Below are 20,750 nucleotides of genomic sequence, written 5' to 3' on the forward strand. Positions count from 1 at the left end.
TAAATAATACAGGAATAAATTGTGTTTCACATACTCACAACTATAAACTTACTTTTGCCCCACCCTGTATTGATAACAGAATTAAGAAAATTTCAAATGGGGAAAATATTTATAAATCATCTGCCTGGTAAGGGGATAATATCCAAAGTATGCAAAGTATGTAATATCCAAAGTATGTAAAGGACTCATACAACTCAATAGCAATATTTTTAAAAATCCATTTTAAAAAATGAGCAGAGGATCTCTCTAGACATTTTTCCAAAGAAGAAATACGGAAGGCCAACAGGTACATGAAAGGATGCTCAACATTACTACTCATCAGAGAAATGCAAATCAAAACAACAAGATCTCACCTCACACTGGTTAGAATGACTATTACCAGAAAGACAAGAAATAACACAGATGTGGGAGAGAATGTGGAGCAAAGGGAACCCTTGTGCACTGTTGATGAGTACAGCCACTATGGAAAACAGTGTGGAACTTCCTCAAAAAATTAAGAATAGAGCTACATATGACCCAGCAACTCCTCTTCTGGGTATCTACCTAAAAGTTTTGAAAACATTTATTCATATAGATGCACCCCTATGTTCATTGCAGCATTATCCATGGTGGCCAAGAAGACATGGAATCAACCTAAGTGCCCTTCGACTGGATAAAGAAGATGTGTATACTCCTTCTATATGTAATGGAATACTACTCAGACATAAGAAAATATGAAATAGTTTCATTTGTGACAACACGGATGGCTTTTAAGACTATTGTGCTAAACAAAATAAGTCAAATGGAAAAGGACAAGAACCATATGATTTCACTGATATGGAGGACATAAAAGTGAAAGCAACGAATTAACAAACAAAACAAGGAAACTCATAGATACGGACAAAAGGATGGTAGTTACCAAAGGGGTAGGGGAATGGGGAGAGGATGAAGAGCGTAAAGGGGGCCAAATATATGGTAACAGAAGGAGGCTATACTTTGAGTGGTGAGCACACAGTGGAATATACACCTGTTATATTACAAGATTGTACGCTTGAAATTTATATCATGTACTAACCAATGTCACCCCAATAAATTTAATTTAATTACAAAAGAAATGTGGTGAATATATACAATGGGATATTTTTCAGCCATAAAAAAAAAGAATGAAATCTTGCCATTTGTGACAATATGATGGACCTTGAGGGTTTATGCTAGTGAAATGAGTCAGAGAAAGACAAATACCGTCTGATCTCAATTATATGTGAAATCTTAAAACAAGTAAACAAACACCAAGCTCAGAGAGACAGAGAACAGATTGATTGTAGCCGGGGCCAGGGTCAGGTGATATACAAAATGGGTGAAGGGAGTCAAAAGTACAAGCTTCCAGGAATAAAATAATTCATGGGATGTAATGTACAAAATGACAACTATAGTTAATACTGTACTGCATATTTGAAAGTTGCTAAGAGAGTAAATCTTAAAAGTTCTCATTGCAAGAAAAAAAACCTTGGTAACTATGTATGGTGATGGATGTTAACTAGACTTGGTATGGTGATCATTTCATAAAATATACAAATATCAAATCATTATGCTGTGCACCTGAAAGTGATGTAATGTTGCATGTCAATTACACCTCAATTTAAAAAAATTAGGAAAGCTTTGAAATGTTTTTTGAAACCCAACTATTGTTTTAAAAAAAGGTGTCTTAAAATGGTTTTGAAAAGAAAATATATATATAAATGTTTAATTTGAGTTGCTTCAAAAAATTCCAAAAATAGTTTAGTAGAATACCAATTATAAGTTGTGGTCACATGGTATATGAGACTGAAGACATTAATTTTGATTTGTGCATGTTCTCTTAGTGTTTAATATAATTCATTCTTTGTCAAAATAATTCCAGGACTTTCAAAACATATTTTCAATGTCATTTACTTGAGCAATTTGATTGACAGCAGCTGAGGCAATGACAGCTCTGCAGATCTTTAAGGTAAAATGCAGTCAGCAAAGCTGGGTAACTAGTACAGATCACATAGCTAAATGGCTGAGTTACACTATGCAGGAGATTTGTTTCTGGCAGAAGCTAAGAAAGGAGCTTCTATAAATACAGCCTATTCTTGAGATTTGAAGATAACATGCTATATTAAGGTTGTATCAAGCAAGGTTGTACATCCTGAAAGAAAATGATTAAATCATCTTCCTGGCTACTGAAATGAACTATGATTTACAACATGATTTCAGTTAATATAATTTAAATGAGATTCATCCTAGTTAAAACGGGAGGTGGGGGGGGGGCAGTCACACCATTAAGACAACTGTGTTAATACCAATTAATTGTGATTAGGCAGACAGCATTGCACATACAATATTAATGAAAAATAAACATTTTCCCTGTCCTTCAGAAGTAAGCTTCTGCTACAACATGGCAAAAAAAATCTATCAACAGTCCTGCCAAGTCTCTCCCTGTGACTTCCATCAGCTCAACCAGTCATTTCAAAGGCCAAAGCAGCTCAAAGACCTACCAGGGTCATTCAAGATTTGACTTCCAGTCACAACAATTATCTGCAACTTCCTCAGTGAGAAAAGAACCAAAAAATGACAATAAAATTAACATTTGCATAGTGGTTTATACTCTCAAAGCTTTTCATATGCATCCTCATTTAATCATCAATCTACTCTGGAAGGTAGATATTTTTATTTTATAAGATGTGGAAACTGATATTTAACAAAGTGTAGTGACTTCTCAAAGGTGACACAAAGAAAGTAGCAACTAGGACTTGAATTCAGGCTTTCTCATTTGAAACTTAACTATGCAATAGGGAAGAACCTAGAACAAGTGACATGCAACAGTTGAAGCTAAAAACGAAATAAATGAACAAAATGAACAGAAATAGACTCATAAATATAGAGAATGGCCCTGGCTGGGGTAGCTCAGTGGATTGAGCGCGGGCCTGCAAACCAAAGAGTCACCGGTTCCATTCCCAGTCAGGGCACATGCCTGGGTTTCTGGCCAGGTCCCCAGTTTAGGGTGAGCAACCACACATTGATGTGTCTCTCCTTCTCTTTCTCCTTCCCTTCCCCTCTCTCTTAAAATAAATAAATAAAATCTTTTTAAAAATTCTAAAAAAAATTACAGAGAATATTTTGATGGTCGCCAGATGGGAGGGGGTGGTACAGTTGGGTGAAAAAGTTGAAAAGATTAATAGGTACAAATTGGTAGTAATAGAATAGGCATGGAGATGTAAAGTACAGTATAGGGAATACAGTCAATAATATTCTAATAACTATGTAAGGTATCAGATGGGTGTGAGATTTATTGGGATGATCACTTAAATTATATAATGCCTAATCATTGGGGTATACACGTGAATCTAATATAATATTGTATGTCAAATATAACCAAAAAGTAAAAATAATTTAAGAGATTTTAGAAAATAATAAAAAATAAAATAAAGCATCAATAAGTTCATTATCTTGCCCAAGATCAAAGCTATTGGTAGCACAGCAGGAATAGAATTCAAGACAACTGCATTCTTTTTGTTCTGGCTAGTGTCTACATTTCTCCTTATAAAAGGTAATTCAACAAACAGTTTTTAAGATTTTATTTATTTATTTTTAGATAGAGGGGAAGGGAAGGAGAAAAGAGGAGAGAAACATCAATGTGTGGTTGCGTCTCACGAGCCCCCTACTGGAGATCTGGCCCACAACCCAGGCGTGTGCTCTGACTGGAAATGGAATTGGTGACCTTTCAGTTTGCAGGCCCACGCTCAATCCACTGAGACACACCAGTCAGGGCCTCAACACACATTTATTTGATGCCTGCTATCAGGCAGATACAGGGAATCTTGCTAGGAATGCTAAGATAAGTGAGGCAGTCTATGCCATCTAGTGGACCACACAGTTCAGGAAATTAACTTTTAAAAACTTGCAATATAATGTAGTCATTGCTATGAATACAAGATGCTACAGGAATATAAAGGAAGAATTGAGTAATTCTTCCCATTTGAGACTTGGGATAAAGGGATAACGGGATAGGCTTCACGGTCCTATTTGAGGTGGATCTTGAAGGATAAGGTAGAGATTTGCCAAGCAACATACCAGAGGGAAAAAGCAGAGAGGTGTGGAAAAGCACAGCAGGTTCAAATAACCATAACTAGTTATGTATGGCTGGAGAAAAGGGTAAAGGAAGGTTACGGGAAAACAGCATTAGAAAGGTACATAGAGGTCAGAGCTTGAAATATATTGTATGATATACTATGAAGGTTAAATTCAGTTAGTTATTCCACCTCTTTATTTCATAAACTGTATTATAGCTACCTAATATGTGCATACCGGGTGACCCCACCAAGTATCTCAATGAGATTTCTGCACAAACCATACAGAAACTCTGCTATGATTCTGAACTATGTGGCCCCCTCTTGGGACATTTCCTGATAACTCTGCTATTCTTAATCTGAGGATCCCATTATGGCATTTAAAGGCATGGGAAAAAATAGTTCAGGGAGGCTTCCAAATAAATAAAGTTCTTTGAGATTCAATGAAAGTCTATTATCTTTCTTTTTTTTTTAAATCTCACCCGAGGACACTTCTTCATTGCTTTTTTAGAGAGCGGAAAGAAGAGAGGAAGGGAGAATGAGATAGATAGATGTGAGACAGAAGCATTGATTGGTTGCCTCCTCTGCCCACTATGTGTGAGCACTGCTGATCCTACCCTCGGACCCGGGAATCACATGCACCAGGACAGGAGACTAAGCCCACAACTCAGGCATGTGCCCTGACCAGGAATTGAACGTGCAACTTTTTGGTTATGGGACCACACTCCAACCAACTGAGCCACACCTGCCAGGGCTGAAAATCTATTATCTTGAGTTTTCCTACTAAAGGTTTTAGTCTAGATTTGCAGTTTAACATGGCTATGTGTAGCTATTTAGCACCTCAGTATGGTTAGTCCAAATTGAGATGTGCTATCATTGTAATATACCAGATTTCGAAGATTTAGTATGAAAAAAAGCATGTAAAATATCTCAGTAATTTTTAATAACCATAATAGCTTGTATTATAACTCAAAATATCAGTAATTTTATATAATGATTATGTGTTGAAATGGTATTTTTGATATGTGGGGCTAAAAATGTAATATTAAAATTATTATAATTGTTATTATTATAAAAAATAATTGCATCTGTTTCTCTTTAGTTTTAAAATGTGGCTATTAGAAATTATTTATAAATTATAGTTCTGGTGCTCACTTAGGCAGCACATATACTAAAATTGGGACAATACAGAAATTACAGAAATTAGCATGGGCCCTGCGCAGTGATGACATACAAATTCGTGAAGCATTCTGTTTGTTTGTATTAAGAACACTTTAGCCCTGGCTGGTATGGCTCAGTCAATTGAGCAACAGTCTGCAAACTTAAACGTTGCCGGTTCGATTCTCGGTCAGGGCACAAACCTGCGTTGCAGGCCAGGTCCCCAGTGGGGGCCATGTGAGAGGCAACCACACATTGATATTTCTCTCCCTCTCTTTCTCCCTCCTATCCCCTCTCTCTAAAAATAAGTAAATAAAATCTTTAAAGAAAAAAGAAAGTATAAACTTGAGTATTTTGATAGACCATAAGAGTATTTATATAATAGCAAATACAAAGATATTAGAAATCTAGAAAAAGGAGAGTTATCTCCAAATTAACCATAGGAAAGGGGATTCCAAAGCTTAATAAACTGTTGCCATATTTTAAGAAGAAATAACCCTCATGTTGAGAAGGAAAACTGGGCTAAATTATCTTGGTATGAAAGTTTTTTTAATTTAAAAAAATTTATTCCTTTTGGAGAAAGAGAATAATGGAGAGAAAGAAACACAGATTTGTTTTCCACTCATTTATGCATTCTTAATTGATTCCTATATATGCCCTGACCAGGAATCAAACCTGCAACCCTTAGCTTATTGGAGATACTCCAACCAACTGAGCTACCCAGGCAGGGGAGTGTGAATATTCTGTTAACACCACTCAACTGTTTGCTATTCCCTTGTTAAGTCACCTTCTATTATGGATGGTTCCCGGTGCTTGCCAAGATGAGAAACTTTTTTCTGAATCAGGAGAGACACTTTTAGGAAACCTTCCAGCACGGTTGTTATTGTTTCGTAAGTTAAGAATTTGGGCCTTTCAAAACCTGTCCTCCAGGAAAGAATACCCTAGACAGTCTGTTGAAACCTGGTTACAAAGACACTTTACATTTCAGCAAATCCACTTCTAGGTCCAAGAAAAATGAAAACCTAAGTCATTTAAAAAAACATATACATGAATATTCATAGCAACTTTATTCATGATAGCCAAAAATGTCCATCAACTGATAAATGGAGAAATTGTGATATATTCATTCAGCGGAACACTACTCAGCAAAATAAAGGAATTAACTACTCTTATGCAATCATATGGATGACTCTCAAAATAATTATGCTTAGTGAAAGACACTGTAGAAAAAAAGAGTATATACGGTAATGTTTCATTTATAAACTCATCTGCAGTGATAGAAATAAGAACAGTGAATGCCTGGGGTGAAATGTGAAGTATAGATTGACCACAAAGGGGCATGATGGAATTTTCTGGGATGGGAAATGTTCTGTTTTGTTTTTTTTTTTATCAGCATGGTGGTCATACAGGTTACATTTGTTCCCCCCTCAAAACAAGGTGTCAACCTGCACACTTAAATGTGTGTATTTTATTATATGTGTAAATTATACCTCAATAAAGTTGATTTCTAAGAAGGAGGGAAAGAAGGGGAAAGAAAAAGTACTATAGATCTGAAATCCTAGAGGTTGCAGGTCAGGAGCAAGATAGCACAGTGTGATATCAAACTTTGTTCAACATCAGGAAGGAAGCCTCAAAGGTAAATAGCAGAGCCCTGACCAGTGTGACTCAGTTGGTTGGGCGTTGTCCTGAAAAGCAAAAGGTCACCAGTTCAATCTCTGGACTAGTCAGGGCGTGTACCAGAGACAGATAATCGACGTTTCTCTCCCTCTCTTCCTCTCTCCCTTCCCCTCTGTAAAAAATATAAGTAAATAAAGTCTTTTTTATAAAAAGAGATTTGTCCCCTTTGCCCACCTTCACCCATTTTCCTCACCCCTGCTGCAAAAATCCTGTAACTATGTGAGGTAATGGATGTGTTCATTAACATTCTTGTAGTAATCACTTTACAATATATAAATATATAAAATCACTACACCATATACCTTAAACTTACAGAGTATTATATGTCAATTATATCTCAAGAAAGCTGGGGGTGGGTGAACAGGAGAGTTGGTAATGGAAGTGCATATACATAGAACCCTAAGAGCCTTTCAAAGAGATAAACCAGACCCCTGGCTGGTGTGGCTCAGTGGATTGAGCACCGGCCTGCAAACCAAAGGGTCGCTGGTTTGATTCCTAGTCAGGGCACAAGCCTGGGTTAGGGGCTGGGTCCCCAGCTGGGGGTGCACAAGAGGCAACCACACATTAGTGTTTCTCTCCTTCTCTTTCTCCCTCCCTTCCCCTCTCTAAAAATAAATAAATAAAATCTTAAAAAAAAAAACAGGTTGAGCAAGCATACCCAAACATGCTGCTTAAAGGATTGATGCCAATCTAAGGTGAGGTTTTTAATGGCATAACATTCTGTCCTTAACTGTCTTATCAATGATGTGGATGAAAAAGCTGAGAGAGAACAAAGATGATATAACCAGGAACAAAAGTTAAATCTCTAGTTGCAGCAATGGGATTAATGTAATAAAAAATCTTAGTCCTGCATTTAAGTCTTCAAAACTAACTGCATCAATATGTAGCTTAACAGCAGAATGTATTTTGTAAAAATGAGAGTGTTTTAGAAGCAAAATAGTCAAAATAAGTCATCAGTGTGGTGTGACTGCCCTCTTCCAAAAATTTCAATCTTAGCTACATCATTATCTAAAGAAAATGATGATCACTCCCAAATCTAAAGAGAAAGGTTATTTTGTGATGATCATAACAAACCTAGAGAACTGTGTTCTGTTCTGGGTACCACACTTTAAGGAATAACATGAAAAAAAAGAGCATGTTTGGAGAACAGCACACAAAATGATGAGGTGACTAGAAACCATGTAATATGAGGAACGGGTAAGCAAACTGAGAATGGTTCATTTGCAGAAGAGACTTTCCAGGAGACGTATCTTCAAATAGTTGAAAAGCTGACATGCAGAAAAAGAGCTACACTTATTTAGCCCCAATGGGTATAACTGAAACAAATTTCTACTCCTTCTTGCCCATGAAACTGATTGGAATTTTTGGTACAAGAAGATGGACGTTATGTCAATTCTCCCTATGAAGAAAAAAAAAAATGAGCTAGGGCCATCACATGGGCCTTTTGTGGTCCATTTTTACAAAACTTGACTGAAGGTTACAAAAAAGAAAACAAAACTCAATACAAAAAAGAAAACTCAAATGGCCAACCTATGAAAATACACCCAACTTCACCCTGGCCGGTGTGGCTCAGTGGTTACAGGGGCGCTGTCCTGTAACCAAAGGTTGCCTGATTCCCAGTCAGGGCCTGTATGATCCTGTCTGGCACATACTGGAGGGAACCCATCGATGTTTTTCTCTTACATCAATGTTTCTCTCCTCTCCTTTCTCTCTAAAAGCAATGAAAAAAATCCTTGGATGAGGATTAAAAAAATTTAGTAAGAAAATATACCCAACTTCAATAGTTATCAGGGAAATAGAAATTAAAACAACACCCATGTAAGATGATAACATCAGGGAAAATAAAACTGGCTGGAGGGTATATGTGAATTCTGTACTATCTTTGAAACTTTTCTGTAAATCTAAAATTATTCCAAAATAAAATGTTAATTAAAAACAATGACACCTTTCACATCTGCAAAACTTCTTAAGTGTGACCATACCAAATATTAGCAAGATTATGGGGAAAAGAAAAAGGGAGAATAGAAGTTGTTAAAAATACTTTGGACAGCATTTTGGCAATATTTATAAAATGAAAGACGCTGATAGCTTTTGACCCGGCACTTCCACATTCAGCAGTTCAACCTAAATGTGTGATAGAGTAGCCACTAGCCACATAGATGTGACCACTGAGCACTTGAACTGTGGCAAGTCCAAAATGAGATGTGCTTGGAGTATAAAATACATAGCAGACTTCAATAACAATAAAATTTTTTTTTAATGTTGTACCAAAGAATGTAAACTCTCGCATTAATAACTTTTATGTTAATTACATGCTTACCTGATAAGATTTTGGATATACTAAACTAAATAATCCATATTACTAAAATTAACTTCATCGGATTAACCTTTTTAACGTGGTTACTATGAAATATAAAATTGTGTTTGCACTTTGTTTCATTGGACAGCACTGAACTAGAGCCTCAGCCCCCAGTGCTCAAGAAATAAATCAACCTAGGGGGTTATAACCAGAATTTTTTAACTAAAAAAAAGGCATAAAATAGAAAATATGGTAGGACACTGCATGTAATACAGGTAAAACTGTTTCATTAAACTTTTGATGCATTGTATTTCCTTGCCATGGGTGGTGGTCAAAACTATTTGAAAGCTCCCACTAAATTCTCTGAAGCACAGTGTTCATTGTTGTTATCTATAACGGCAACTACTTAAAACATTCACACATCCAATAAGAGAAATTGAATAAATGATTTGTGGTACACTTCTATTCAATGTAATGGTACTAATCAGCAGTGGAAATAAATGAATTAGAGCTAAAATATCCATATGGGTAAATATCCAAAACATAATGCTGAGCGAAAAAAGACAAATCACAGGGGGGAAAAGTCACATAAAATGATACAATTTATGTAAAACTTTAAAAGATGAAAAACTAATATATGTAATCTTTCAGTTCTTTCAAACATGAAAAATCTGAAATCCATGGCAAACTGTTAAGATTCAACAAAACTTAGTGATAGGTATACTGGTGATCATTATATTATTCTATATACTTGTCTGTGTTTCAAATATTTATATAAATACAAGGTCTCAAATACCATATACTCAAAATTCATAATCTCTATTCTATGTTTATATCTTTAAGATATTATATCCTAAATTAAAATTTAAAGCAGGTGGTAGGGGGCTTTGTTTTTGTTGTTTTAAAATGACAACCACTGCTCTGATGGGCATGGCTCAATTGGTCAAGCATTGTCCAGCGGAGCAAAAGGTCCCAGGTTCATTCCTGGTCAGGGCACACGGCCTGGGTTGCCGGGCCAGTCCAGTTGGGATGCATGGGAGAGGCAACCTATCGGTGTATCTCTAACAGGTCCACATTTTTCTCCCTCTCTCTCTCTCCCTTCCCCTCTTTTTAAGAATAAAAATAAATAAAATCTTAAAAAAAAACATTGACCTAAACTTTTGAAAATCATAGATCTGTAACCACCCTAGATACGACATAGTTCCTTTTTATAAATATCATAAATTCTCCCATATCTGGCACAGCTGAGGAATCTGGTGTTGTGATTACTCAAATTGCTTTTGTTTATTAAGAATTCCCATAGATATGTTACAAGGATTACCAATTTTCAAAAGAATAAAGATACAATAAAATGTACTTAAACGTAAAACTACACAGGATATAATTTATTTTTCACTAATATTTATGGAAAGGCCCAGGATCTTGCAGTAAGTTTTTAATGTACTTCTAATGCAGCAATTTCTATTTCAGATTAAAACAATGTTATTTTGCATGCCATAAAAACCTTGAGAAAACAAGCTATGAATTGCAAATTATGTTTCCTTATCCTAGTTTATAAAAGGGTTCCAGTGTCTTAAACATCTACATTGTGTTTCTGGTACATTAATGAGAAAAGGTGGAGCTATGGCTACTGCAAAGAGATGAAGTTCAGAAAAAAAAATACATTTAGAAGATCTTCGGTAAGGCAGCAAATAGTTTGACATTTTCTATACTACCGTGTAAAGGTACATACCTCTAAAATCCAAGAAACGAAAATCCGTTTTGTCCATTTTTCAATCTCTGGATCACGCCTATGAAGTAATAAAATACTTTAATATTGGATCCTTTATACTCCTGGTTCTCAATAAATTTTTTACTCAAACTTTTCCAGTTACTTGCTATTCAAAGGAAAAAAAGCCGAGGAAATTTAAAATCTCAGAAAAAGTAGTTAATAGGAGATGGGAACAGGCTGTCTAGCAAGCTGAGCCCTGCTTGGAGAAATTCTCATCAAATTATAGCATAATCTGCCCAGCAAAGCAGACAATCAGGGCTCATGGTACACAGTGATTGGTCTGGCTGGTGCTCATTGCTACATTGTAATTTGTTCCAAATCCCAGGCCAGACGTTTAAAGCGTCCAATCACGCACGTTTCTCCAGCCTGCGCGCCCAAATCTCCCGCTCAAGCAGACTCACTTAGCACTCTTTCAGCTTCCCGCCATCCAAAGGTCACCAACGGCTCCTGAAAAGACACTGACTGTACCGCCCCGACAAAATTTAGGTGCTTAATATACAAACTACCAGAACTATTACCTCCAGATTTCAGTGGCCCCCAAAAGGGCCACACACATTTTAAAAAGACTGTATTTATTTCCATGACAACGTGGATCACTTGGGTGAGCTTCATCCGTCCAGAAGACCGAAAGGTGGCCGGACCGACCCTGCTTGGACCACTTGCTAGAGACAACCTAACCGTGTTTCTCTTATTCATCGATATTTTTAACCCTATTTTCCTTCTTTAATTTCACGTTACAATAAACAAATAAAATCTTTTGCTGTCTTCTCAACCACTGATGTTCTGAATTTTGTACCCGTTGTAAAAAGATTTTATTTATTTTTAGAGACAACCGTAGGAATAAAGAAACAGAGGGGGAGAAACAATAATGGCTCCCTCTAGCAAAATCCCCCACCGTGGACGGAACCCGCTACCCAGACATATTCACAGACTGGGAATCGAACAGGCGGACTTTTGCTTTACCGGACGGCGCCCCAACCACTGACCCACACCAGTCGACGCCTCCTGTCTTACCTAAGTAAAAAAAAATAATAAATTAAAAAAAAATAAAAATAACAACACGCTGTCTTTGGCCATTTTCCTTCACCTGATAGTGAGTCACCTACAGCAGTTTCCCAGGTCAAAAGCATTGCCTCGGAGCGACTCTAAAAAGTGATAATCTAATGGACACATCTCAGACTACGTAAAAACCACCCGACTCGCGCTCACCGGTACCGGACCCTCCTCTACACTTCTTACTTTAGTAAATCACTCACCGCCGCACAGGCTGCGGGTCAAGGAATCCTCTCCAAATGTCCACAGCACGCGCAGCGACCCGGGAATCCTCCTGGATACCGCGATCACGGCCTGCCTAGATGCTTGGAAAGCTCCCCCCCACCCCGCCCCCCCCCCCCCCCCCGCCCTGTGCAGTGACGTCGATCAAATGCCACGCCCACTCGCCCTCTACCCTCTGCCGCTCCCGCTAAAACTTGGCGCGCGTTTATGCGCAGTTCAGGCCTTAAATCCTGGGAATGCGGTGCAGAGGGTCAGGGTGACAATCACTCAGAGTAAGGAACTATGGCGCTTAATACAGTTACAGGGGCAAGATTGCAGGTGGCCAGGGTAACAGGACAGAAGGCAGCAGGCTTTCAAAAGAGAGAAAATAGACGGAGGAATGGACGGAAAGGAAATGGAGGGAGGAAAAGGTATAAGCAATGTTGCCCACTGGTCATTCGCGAGTGGCAAGGTTCAGCCCTGGCTGGTGTGGCTCAGTGGGTTGGTTGTCCTCCCGAAAGTAAACGGTTGTGGGTTCCTTTCCGGTCAGCCTACAAGCCTGCTTTGCGGTTTGGTCCGGTTGGGAGCGTATAGGCAGGCCACCGACCGATATTTCTCTCGAATATCGAGGTTTCTCTCCCTCTCTTTCTCCCTCCCTTCCCCTCTCTCTCATATAAATAAACAAAATCTTTTAAAAGAAAACCAATAGAATAACAATAAAAAATAAATTAAAAAAAAAAGAAAACCAATAAAGCATCATCTGCACACTGCATCGGGCTCCTATCACCCCAAGAACACCCTCTTTCTGTCCCCATTGCCCAATTCCACCTATTCCCACTCCCTTTCCTCTGGCCATCACCACACTCTGGTCTGGTCTCCATGTGTCTCATAACTTTTTTAATTATATATATATATATATATTTGTGTGTCCTTTCACCTTGCTTCATCCAGTCTTTTAAGCCTTAGGCACTTCAGTCAAGCCCTAGGTGGAGATGACTAACAGGATGAAGACGAGAGATTGTACCTTCAGTTCTGAGAACCAACAGAGTTCCCTCCTGACCCTGAGGGTCTCAGAGACAGTCACTATTTATCATGGGAAAGACAGGGTTTCTAAACATAATTTCTCTTCCCTCTTCAAAATATTTTGCACCTCTTTTGCATACTACAGTGAAGAAAAAAGGAAAAACAGAGAAAGTCCTGCTATTAACCCCTCTTCTTTTGCACCCAACTTATGTTACTCATTTCTCCTGGGAAGGGGCAATGCAGAACCCCATGGTTGCCTCACACTCCATGCACCACACACTGTGTGATCTGGTGCTAGCTCCTGAAGAGTCTCAGCAGATCTATGTCCTCATCTGTAAAATGGGAATAAAAGTAGTGCTAGGCTTCTGGTTCAATGGAATACTGCACATAAAGCGTCGAGAACCGTGGCTACGTGCAGCAGATACTTAACAAACGTTAGTTCCCATGATCTTTTCCTGGTTGGCAAACTCAGATAACCCAGCTTCCATCGGTCCCTCCCAGGACCTTTGGTTCGTGGATGAACAGATGAATGAACCGGGCAATAATTAAAGATTTACTTGTTTTCATTTCACTTTTTTTAGGGAGAAGATAAGAGAGGGAGAAGATGAGAGAGGGAGAAAACGAGGGAGAGAAACATCGACGTGGGAGAGAAACACTAACGACTGCCTCTCGCAAAATACCCGACAATGGATAGAGCCCACAACCCAGGCATGTGCCCAGACTGGGAATCCAACAGGAGGACTTTTGCTTTATGGGACGGCGCCCCACCCACTGACCCACACCAGTCGGAGCCTCCTGTCTTACCTAAGTAAAAAAAAAAAAAAAAAAAAAAAAAAAAAAAAAAAAAAACCACGCTGTCTTTGGCCATTTTCCTTCACCTGATAGTGAGTCACCTACAGCAGTTTCCCAGGTCAAAAGCATTGCCTCGGAGCGACTCTAAAAAGTGATAATCTAATGGACACATCTCAGACTACGTAAAAACCACCCGACTCGCGCTCACCGGTACCGGACCCTCCTCTACACTTCTTACTTTAGTAAATCACTCACCGCCGCACAGGCTGCGGTCAAGGAATCCTCTCCAAATGTCCACAGCGCGCGCAACGACCCGGGAATCCTCCTGGATACCAGGGATCACAGCGCGCCCAGACGCTTGGAAAGCTCCTCCCCCGGTGCACTGACGTCGATCAAATGCCACGCCCACTCGCCCTCTACCCTCTGCCGCTCCCGCTAAAACTTGGCGCGCGTTTATGCGCAGTTCAGGCCTTAAATCCTGGGAATGCGGTGCAGAGGGTCAGGGTGAGAATCACTCAGAGTAAGGAACTATGGCGCTTAATATAGTTACAGGGGCAAGATTGCAGGTGGCCAGGGTAACAGGACAGAAGGCAGCAGGCTTTCAAAAGAGAGAAAATAGACGGAGGAATGGACGGAAAGGAAATGGAGGGAGGAAAAGGTATAAGCAATGTTGCCCACTGGTCATTTGCGAGTGGCAAGGTTCAGCCCTGGCTGGTGTGGCTCAGTGGGTTGGTTGTCGTCCCGAAACTAAAAGGTTGTGGGTTCCTTTCCGGTCAGCCTACAAGCCTGCTTTGCGGTTTGGTCCGGTTGGGAGCGTATAGGCAGGCCACCGACCGATTATTTCTCTCGAATATCGAGGTTTCTCTCCCTCTCTTTCTCCCTCCCTTCCCCTCTCTCTAAAAATAAGGAAATAAAACCTTTTTTGAAAGGGTATCAAAGTTCGGAAATATCAGAAGTTAAGGAAAGAGAAGAAAACCAAGTCCAAGACTATTTGTTCTGCCCTGCCCTTGCCAAATCTATAGGAAACTAACGACTCTTGGACAGGCTCACAGTAAGGGTAGGAGTCACACCCATTCCCAGACTAATGGCTTCCGGGATGGGAAAGAAATACGTAAGTCAACATGTCTGTAGCTAAACCTGTGGGTGATACTTGAAGCCAAGGACGGGGCCTGTACTGAAATCTCCACTCAGATGAGTGTTAAGGCACGATGTCTCCAAATTTGGAGAATGACCACTAATCAAATGATTAACAAGTCTTCCCACTTCTTCCCTCACAAACCCCCTTTTTTATTGAAAGTATTGGGCTGACACTGGTTTGCAAAACCAGACAGGTTTTAAGTAATAAACCCAATAAGCATCATCTGCACACTGCATCGTGCTCCCATCGCTCCAAGCAAACTGTCTTTGTGTCCCCATTGCCCAATTCCACCTACCCCGCCCCCCCTTTCCTCTGGCCGTCACCACACTCTTGCGTCTGTCTATGTGTCTCATACATTTATTTTATTTTATTTTTTACTTATCCCTTCAGCTTGTTTCCTCTAGTCTTTTAAGCCTTAGGCACCTCGGTCAAGCTGTATATGAAAATGGCTAACAGGATGAAGAAGAGAGACTGTGCCCTGGCTGTGTTGCTCAGTGGATTGAGCACTGGCTTGTGAACCAAAATGTCCCGCTGGACTGCCAGGATTGCAGGCACATGCTTGGGTTAGGGCACATGCCTGGGTTGCAGGCCAGGTCCCACCACGGCGCGTGAGAGGTAACCACACATACGTGTTTCTCTCCCTCTTTCTCCCTCCATTCCCTTCTGTCTGAAATAAATAAAATCTTAAAAAAAAAAAAAAAAAAAGAAGAGAGGTTGTACCTTCAGTTCTGGGAATTAACAGAGTTCCCTCCGGACCCGGAGAGTCTCAGAGACAGTCACTATTTATCATGGGAAAGACAGGGTTTCTAAACATAATTTCTCTTCCCTCTTCAAAATATTTTGCACCTCTTTTGCATAATACAGTGAAGAAAAAAGGAAAAACAGAGAAAGTCCTGCTATTAACCCCTCTTCTTTTGCACCCAACTTATGTTACTCATTTCTACTGGGAAGGGGCAATGCAGAACCCCATGGTTGCCTAACACTCCATGCACCACATACTGTGTGATCCAATGCTAGCTCCTGAAGAGTCTCAGCAGATCTATGTCCTCATCTGTAAAATGGGAATAAAAGTAGTGCTAGGCTTCTGGTTCAATGGAATACTGCACATAAAGCGTCCAGAACCGTGGCTGATGTGCAGCAGATACTCAACAAACGTTAGTTCCCATGATCTTTTCCTGGTTGGCAAACTCAGATAACCCAGCTTCCATCGTCCCTCCCAGGAACTTTGGTTCGTGGAATGAACAGATGAATGAACCTGAAAATAATTAAAGATTTATTTCTTTCCATTTTACTTTTTTTAGAGAAAAAGAGAAGGGAGGGAGAACCCGAGGGAAACAACAACGTGGGAGAGAAACACTAATGGCTCCCTCTTGCAAAAAACCCGACCATGCACGGAATCCGCAACCCAGGCATGTGCCCAGACTGCGAAATCAATAGGTGGACTTTGAGTTTGCGAGACAGCGCCCAATCCACTGAGCCACACCAGTCCGAGTCACATGTCTTATCTAAGTAAAAAAAACCCACCCTGTCTTCGGCCATCTTCCTTCGCCTGAGAGTGGGTCACCTACAGTAGTTTCCCAGTTCAAAAGCATTGCCTCAGGAACTCTAAAAAGTAATAATCTAATGGACATATCTCAGACTACGTAAAAACCACCCGACTCGCGCTCACCGGTACCGGACCTTCCTCTACACTTCTTACTTTACTAAATCACTCACCGCCGCACCGGCCGCGGTCACCGAAGTTCTCCGCCAAATGTCAACAGCGCGTGCAACGACCCTGGAATCGTCCTGGATACCAGGGATCACAGCGCGCCCAGACGCTTGGAAAGCTCCTCCCCCGGTGCACTGACGTCGATCAAATGCCACGCCCACTCGCCCTCTACCCTCTGCCGCTCCCGCTAAAACTTGGCGCGCGTTTATGCGCAGTTCAGGCCTTAAATCCTGGGAATGCGGTGCAGAGGGTCAGGGTGAGAATCACTCAGAGTAAGGAACTATGGCGCTTAATACAGTTACAGGGGCAAGATTGCAGGTGGCCAGGGTAACAGGACAGAAGGCAGCAGGCTTTCAAAAGAGAGAAAATAGACGGAGGAATGGACGGAAAGGAAATGGAGGGAGGAAAAGGTATAAGCAATGTTGCCCACTGGTCATTCGCGAGTGGCAAGGTTCAGCCCTGGCTGGTGTGGCTCAGTGGGTTGGTTGTCCTCCCGAAAGTAAACGGTTGTGGGTTCCTTTCCGGTCAGCCTACAAGCCTGCTTTGCGGTTTGGTCCGGTTGGGAGCGTATAGGCAGGCCACCGACCGATATTTCTCTCGAATATCGAGGTTTCTCTCCCTCTCTTTCTCCCTCCCTTCCCCTCTCTCTCATATAAATAAACAAAATCTTTTAAAAGAAAACCAATAGAATAACAATAAAAAATAAATTAAAAAAAAAAGAAAACCAATAAAGCATCATCTGCACACTGCATCGGGCTCCTATCACCCCCAAGAACACCCTCTTTCTGTCCCCACTGCCCAATTCTACCTACCGCTACTCCCTTTCCTCTGGCCGTCATACCACACTCTGGTCTCTTTCTATGTCTCATATATATTTTTAATTTTATTTTTTTCCCTTATCCCTTCATCTTGTTTCATCCAGTCTTTTAAGCCTTAGGCACCTCAGTCAAGCCGTAGGTGGAGATGACTAACAAGATGAAGAAGAGAGATTGTACCTTCAGTTCTGGGAACCAACAGAGTTCTCAGAGAGTCAGTTCTCAGAAATAGTCACTATTAATCATGGAAAAGACGGGGTTTCTAAACATAATTCCTCTTCCTCAATATATGGAGCAATGGAGAAGCCCATGGTTGCCTGACACTCCATGCACCACATATTGTGTGATCCGGTGCTAGCTCCTGAAGAGTCTCAGCAGATCTATGTCCTCATCTGTAAAATGGGAATAAAAGTAGTGCTAGGCTTCTGGTTCAATGGAATACTGCACATAAAGCGTCTAGGACCGTGGCCGATGTGCAGCAGATACTCAACAAACGTTAGTTCCCATGATCTTTTCCTGGTGGGCAAACTCAGATAACCCAGCTTCCATCGTCCCTCCCAGGAACTTTGGTTCGTGGATGAACAGATAAATGAACCGGGTAATAATTAAAGATTTACTTGTTTTCATTTCACTTTTTTTAGGGAGAAGATAAGAGAGGGAGAAAACGAGGGAGAGAAACACTAATGACTGCCTCTTGCAAAATACCCGACAATGGATAGAGCCCACAACCCAGGCATGGGCCCAGACTGGGAATTGAACAGGCGGACTTTCGCTTTACGGGACGGCGCCCCACCCACTGACCCACACCAGTCGGAGCCTCCTGTCTTACCTAAGTAAAAAAAAAAAAAAAAAAAAAAAAAAAAACAACAAAAAAAAAACGCTGTCTTTGGCCATTTTCCTTCACCTGATAGTGAGTCACCTACAGCAGTTTCCCAGGTCAAAAGCATTGCCTCGGAGCGACTCTAAAAAGTGATAATCTAATGGACACATCTCAGGCTACGTAAAAACCACCCGACTCGCGCTCACCGGTACCGGACCCTCCTCTACACTTCTTACTTTAGTAAATCACTCACCGCCGCACAGGCTGTGGTCAAGGAATCCTCTCCAAATGTCCACAGCGCGCGCAACGACCCGGGAATCCTCCTGGATACCAGGGATCACAGCGCGCCCAGACGCTTGGAAAGCTCCTCCCCCGGTGCACTGACGTCGATCAAATGCCACGCCCACTCGCCCTCTACCCTTTGCTGCTCCCGCTAAAACTTGGCGCGCGTTTTTGCACAGTTCAGGCCTTAAATCCTGGGAATGCGGTGCAGAGGGTCAGGGTGAGAATCACTCAGAGTAAGGAACTATGGCGCTTAATACAGTTACAGGGGCAAGATTGCAGGTGGCCAGGGTAACAGGACAGAAGGCAGCAGGCTTTCAAAAGAGAGAAAATAGACGGAGGAAAATGGACGGAAAGGAAATGGAGGGAGGAAAAGGTATAAGCAATGTTGCCCACTGGTCATTTGCGAGTGGCAAGGTTCAGCCCTGGCTGGTGTGGCTCAGTGGGTTGGTTGTCCTCCCGAAAGTAAACGGTTGTGGGTTCCTTTCCGGTCAGCCTACAAGCCTGCTTTGCGGTTTGGTCCGGTTGGGAGCGTATAGGCAGGCCACCGACCGATATTTCTCTCGAATATCGAGGTTTCTCTCCCTCTCTTTCTCCCTCCCTTCCCCTCTCTCTAAAAATAAGGAAATGAAACCTTTTTATGAAAGAGTAGCAAAGTTCAGAAATATCAGAAGTTATGGAGAGAGAAGAAAACCAAGTCCAAGACTATTTGTTCTGCCCTGCCCTTGCCAAATCTATAGGAAACTAACGACTCTTGGACAGGCTCACAGTAAGGGTAGGAGTCACACCCATTCCCAGACTAATGGCTTCAGGGATGGGAAAGAAATATGTAAGTCAACATGTCTATAACTAAACCTCTGGGTGATAATTGCAACCAAGGAACGGGCCTGTACTGAAATCTCCACTCAGATGAGTGTTAAGGCTCGATGTCTCCAAATTTGGAGAATGACCACTAATGAAATGATTAACAAGCCTTTCTACTTCCCTCACAAACCCCCTTTTTTTATTGAAAGTATTGGGCTGACACTGGTTTGCAAAACCAGACAGGTTTTAAGTAATAAACCCAATAAGCATCATCTGCACACTGCATCGTGCTCCCATCGCCCCAAGCAAACTCTCTTTGTGTCCCCATTGCCCAATTCCACCTACCCTGACCCCCCTTTCCTCTGGCTGTCACCACACTCTTGTCTGTGTCTATGTGTCTTTTCTTTTCTTTTTTTTTTTTAATTTGTCTAATACCTTCACCTTGTTTCATCCAGTCTTTTAAGCCTTAGGCACCTTGGCTAAAATGTGCCCTGACCGGTAATCACACTGCTCACCTTTCAGATTGGGAAATGAATTCCAAACAAGTGATCCATACCAGTCAGGGGAGGGCATTCATTAGACCTCACTTTCAAGCCAGCATGGTCCTTTTCATGCATCTTAGAGGTCTAGTGATTAATAATGTCTGTAGTAGAATGGATATTATATTATCCAAGATTATAATAGTCAGGCAGGAATGAAATGACTCTATTGATTAATGCTGATTTTAAATGTCACTCCAAAGTCAGGGTTACTGAGTCAACACCACTACATTGAGAAGTCCACTGAATAAATGAAAATATGCAGAAAAGGTGAAAACCCTAATGTTGTATGGATATTAGCGATGTTTTTGTTTTTTATCTAGATGCCCTCCCTAAATGTTACTAGTAAGTGAGAATAAAGGAGACCAGAAAAAAAAGTAAAAGAGGAGAGAAGATGAAAGACGATAAGAAGCAGGTGCGTATCGAGGAGGATATGCAAGAATGACTAGTACAATGCCATTAAGTGGCACTCGACATGCTGGAGATTATTTCCCCTTACCTTCACATAAACTACAAATGTTCTGCTCCTTCCCTTTAACAAATTGATGCAGAAATGGTAAAATACATAGTACATAAGGCAGGCGAACAGCTTGGACT

General features: G+C 40.8%; 1 protein-coding gene and 1 pseudogene across 1 annotated transcript in view; one reads left to right on the forward strand and one right to left on the reverse strand.

The window, feature by feature from the left end:
* Positions 1–20,231, reverse strand: part of TEX11 (testis expressed 11) — a 124,791-nt gene extending 104,560 nt beyond the window's left edge. The window contains exons 1-5 of the mRNA XM_053917416.1: positions 20,202–20,231; positions 18,782–19,004; positions 17,835–17,896; positions 16,899–17,123; positions 14,300–14,522 (exon numbers count right to left, since the gene is read on the reverse strand). Of these exons, the coding sequence (XP_053773391.1) occupies positions 14,300–14,522; positions 16,899–17,123; positions 17,835–17,896; positions 18,782–19,004; positions 20,202–20,231 (763 nt within the window). The remainder of the gene's footprint in view (positions 1–14,299; positions 14,523–16,898; positions 17,124–17,834; positions 17,897–18,781; positions 19,005–20,201) is intronic.
* On the forward strand, positions 5,218–5,330 carry LOC112300140 (U6 spliceosomal RNA; annotated as a pseudogene).
* Positions 20,232–20,750: the final 519 nt, after the last annotated feature.

The sequence above is a fragment of the Desmodus rotundus genome, chromosome X (assembly GCF_022682495.2).
Source record: "Desmodus rotundus isolate HL8 chromosome X, HLdesRot8A.1, whole genome shotgun sequence".
Taxonomy (NCBI): Eukaryota; Metazoa; Chordata; class Mammalia; order Chiroptera; family Phyllostomidae; genus Desmodus; species Desmodus rotundus.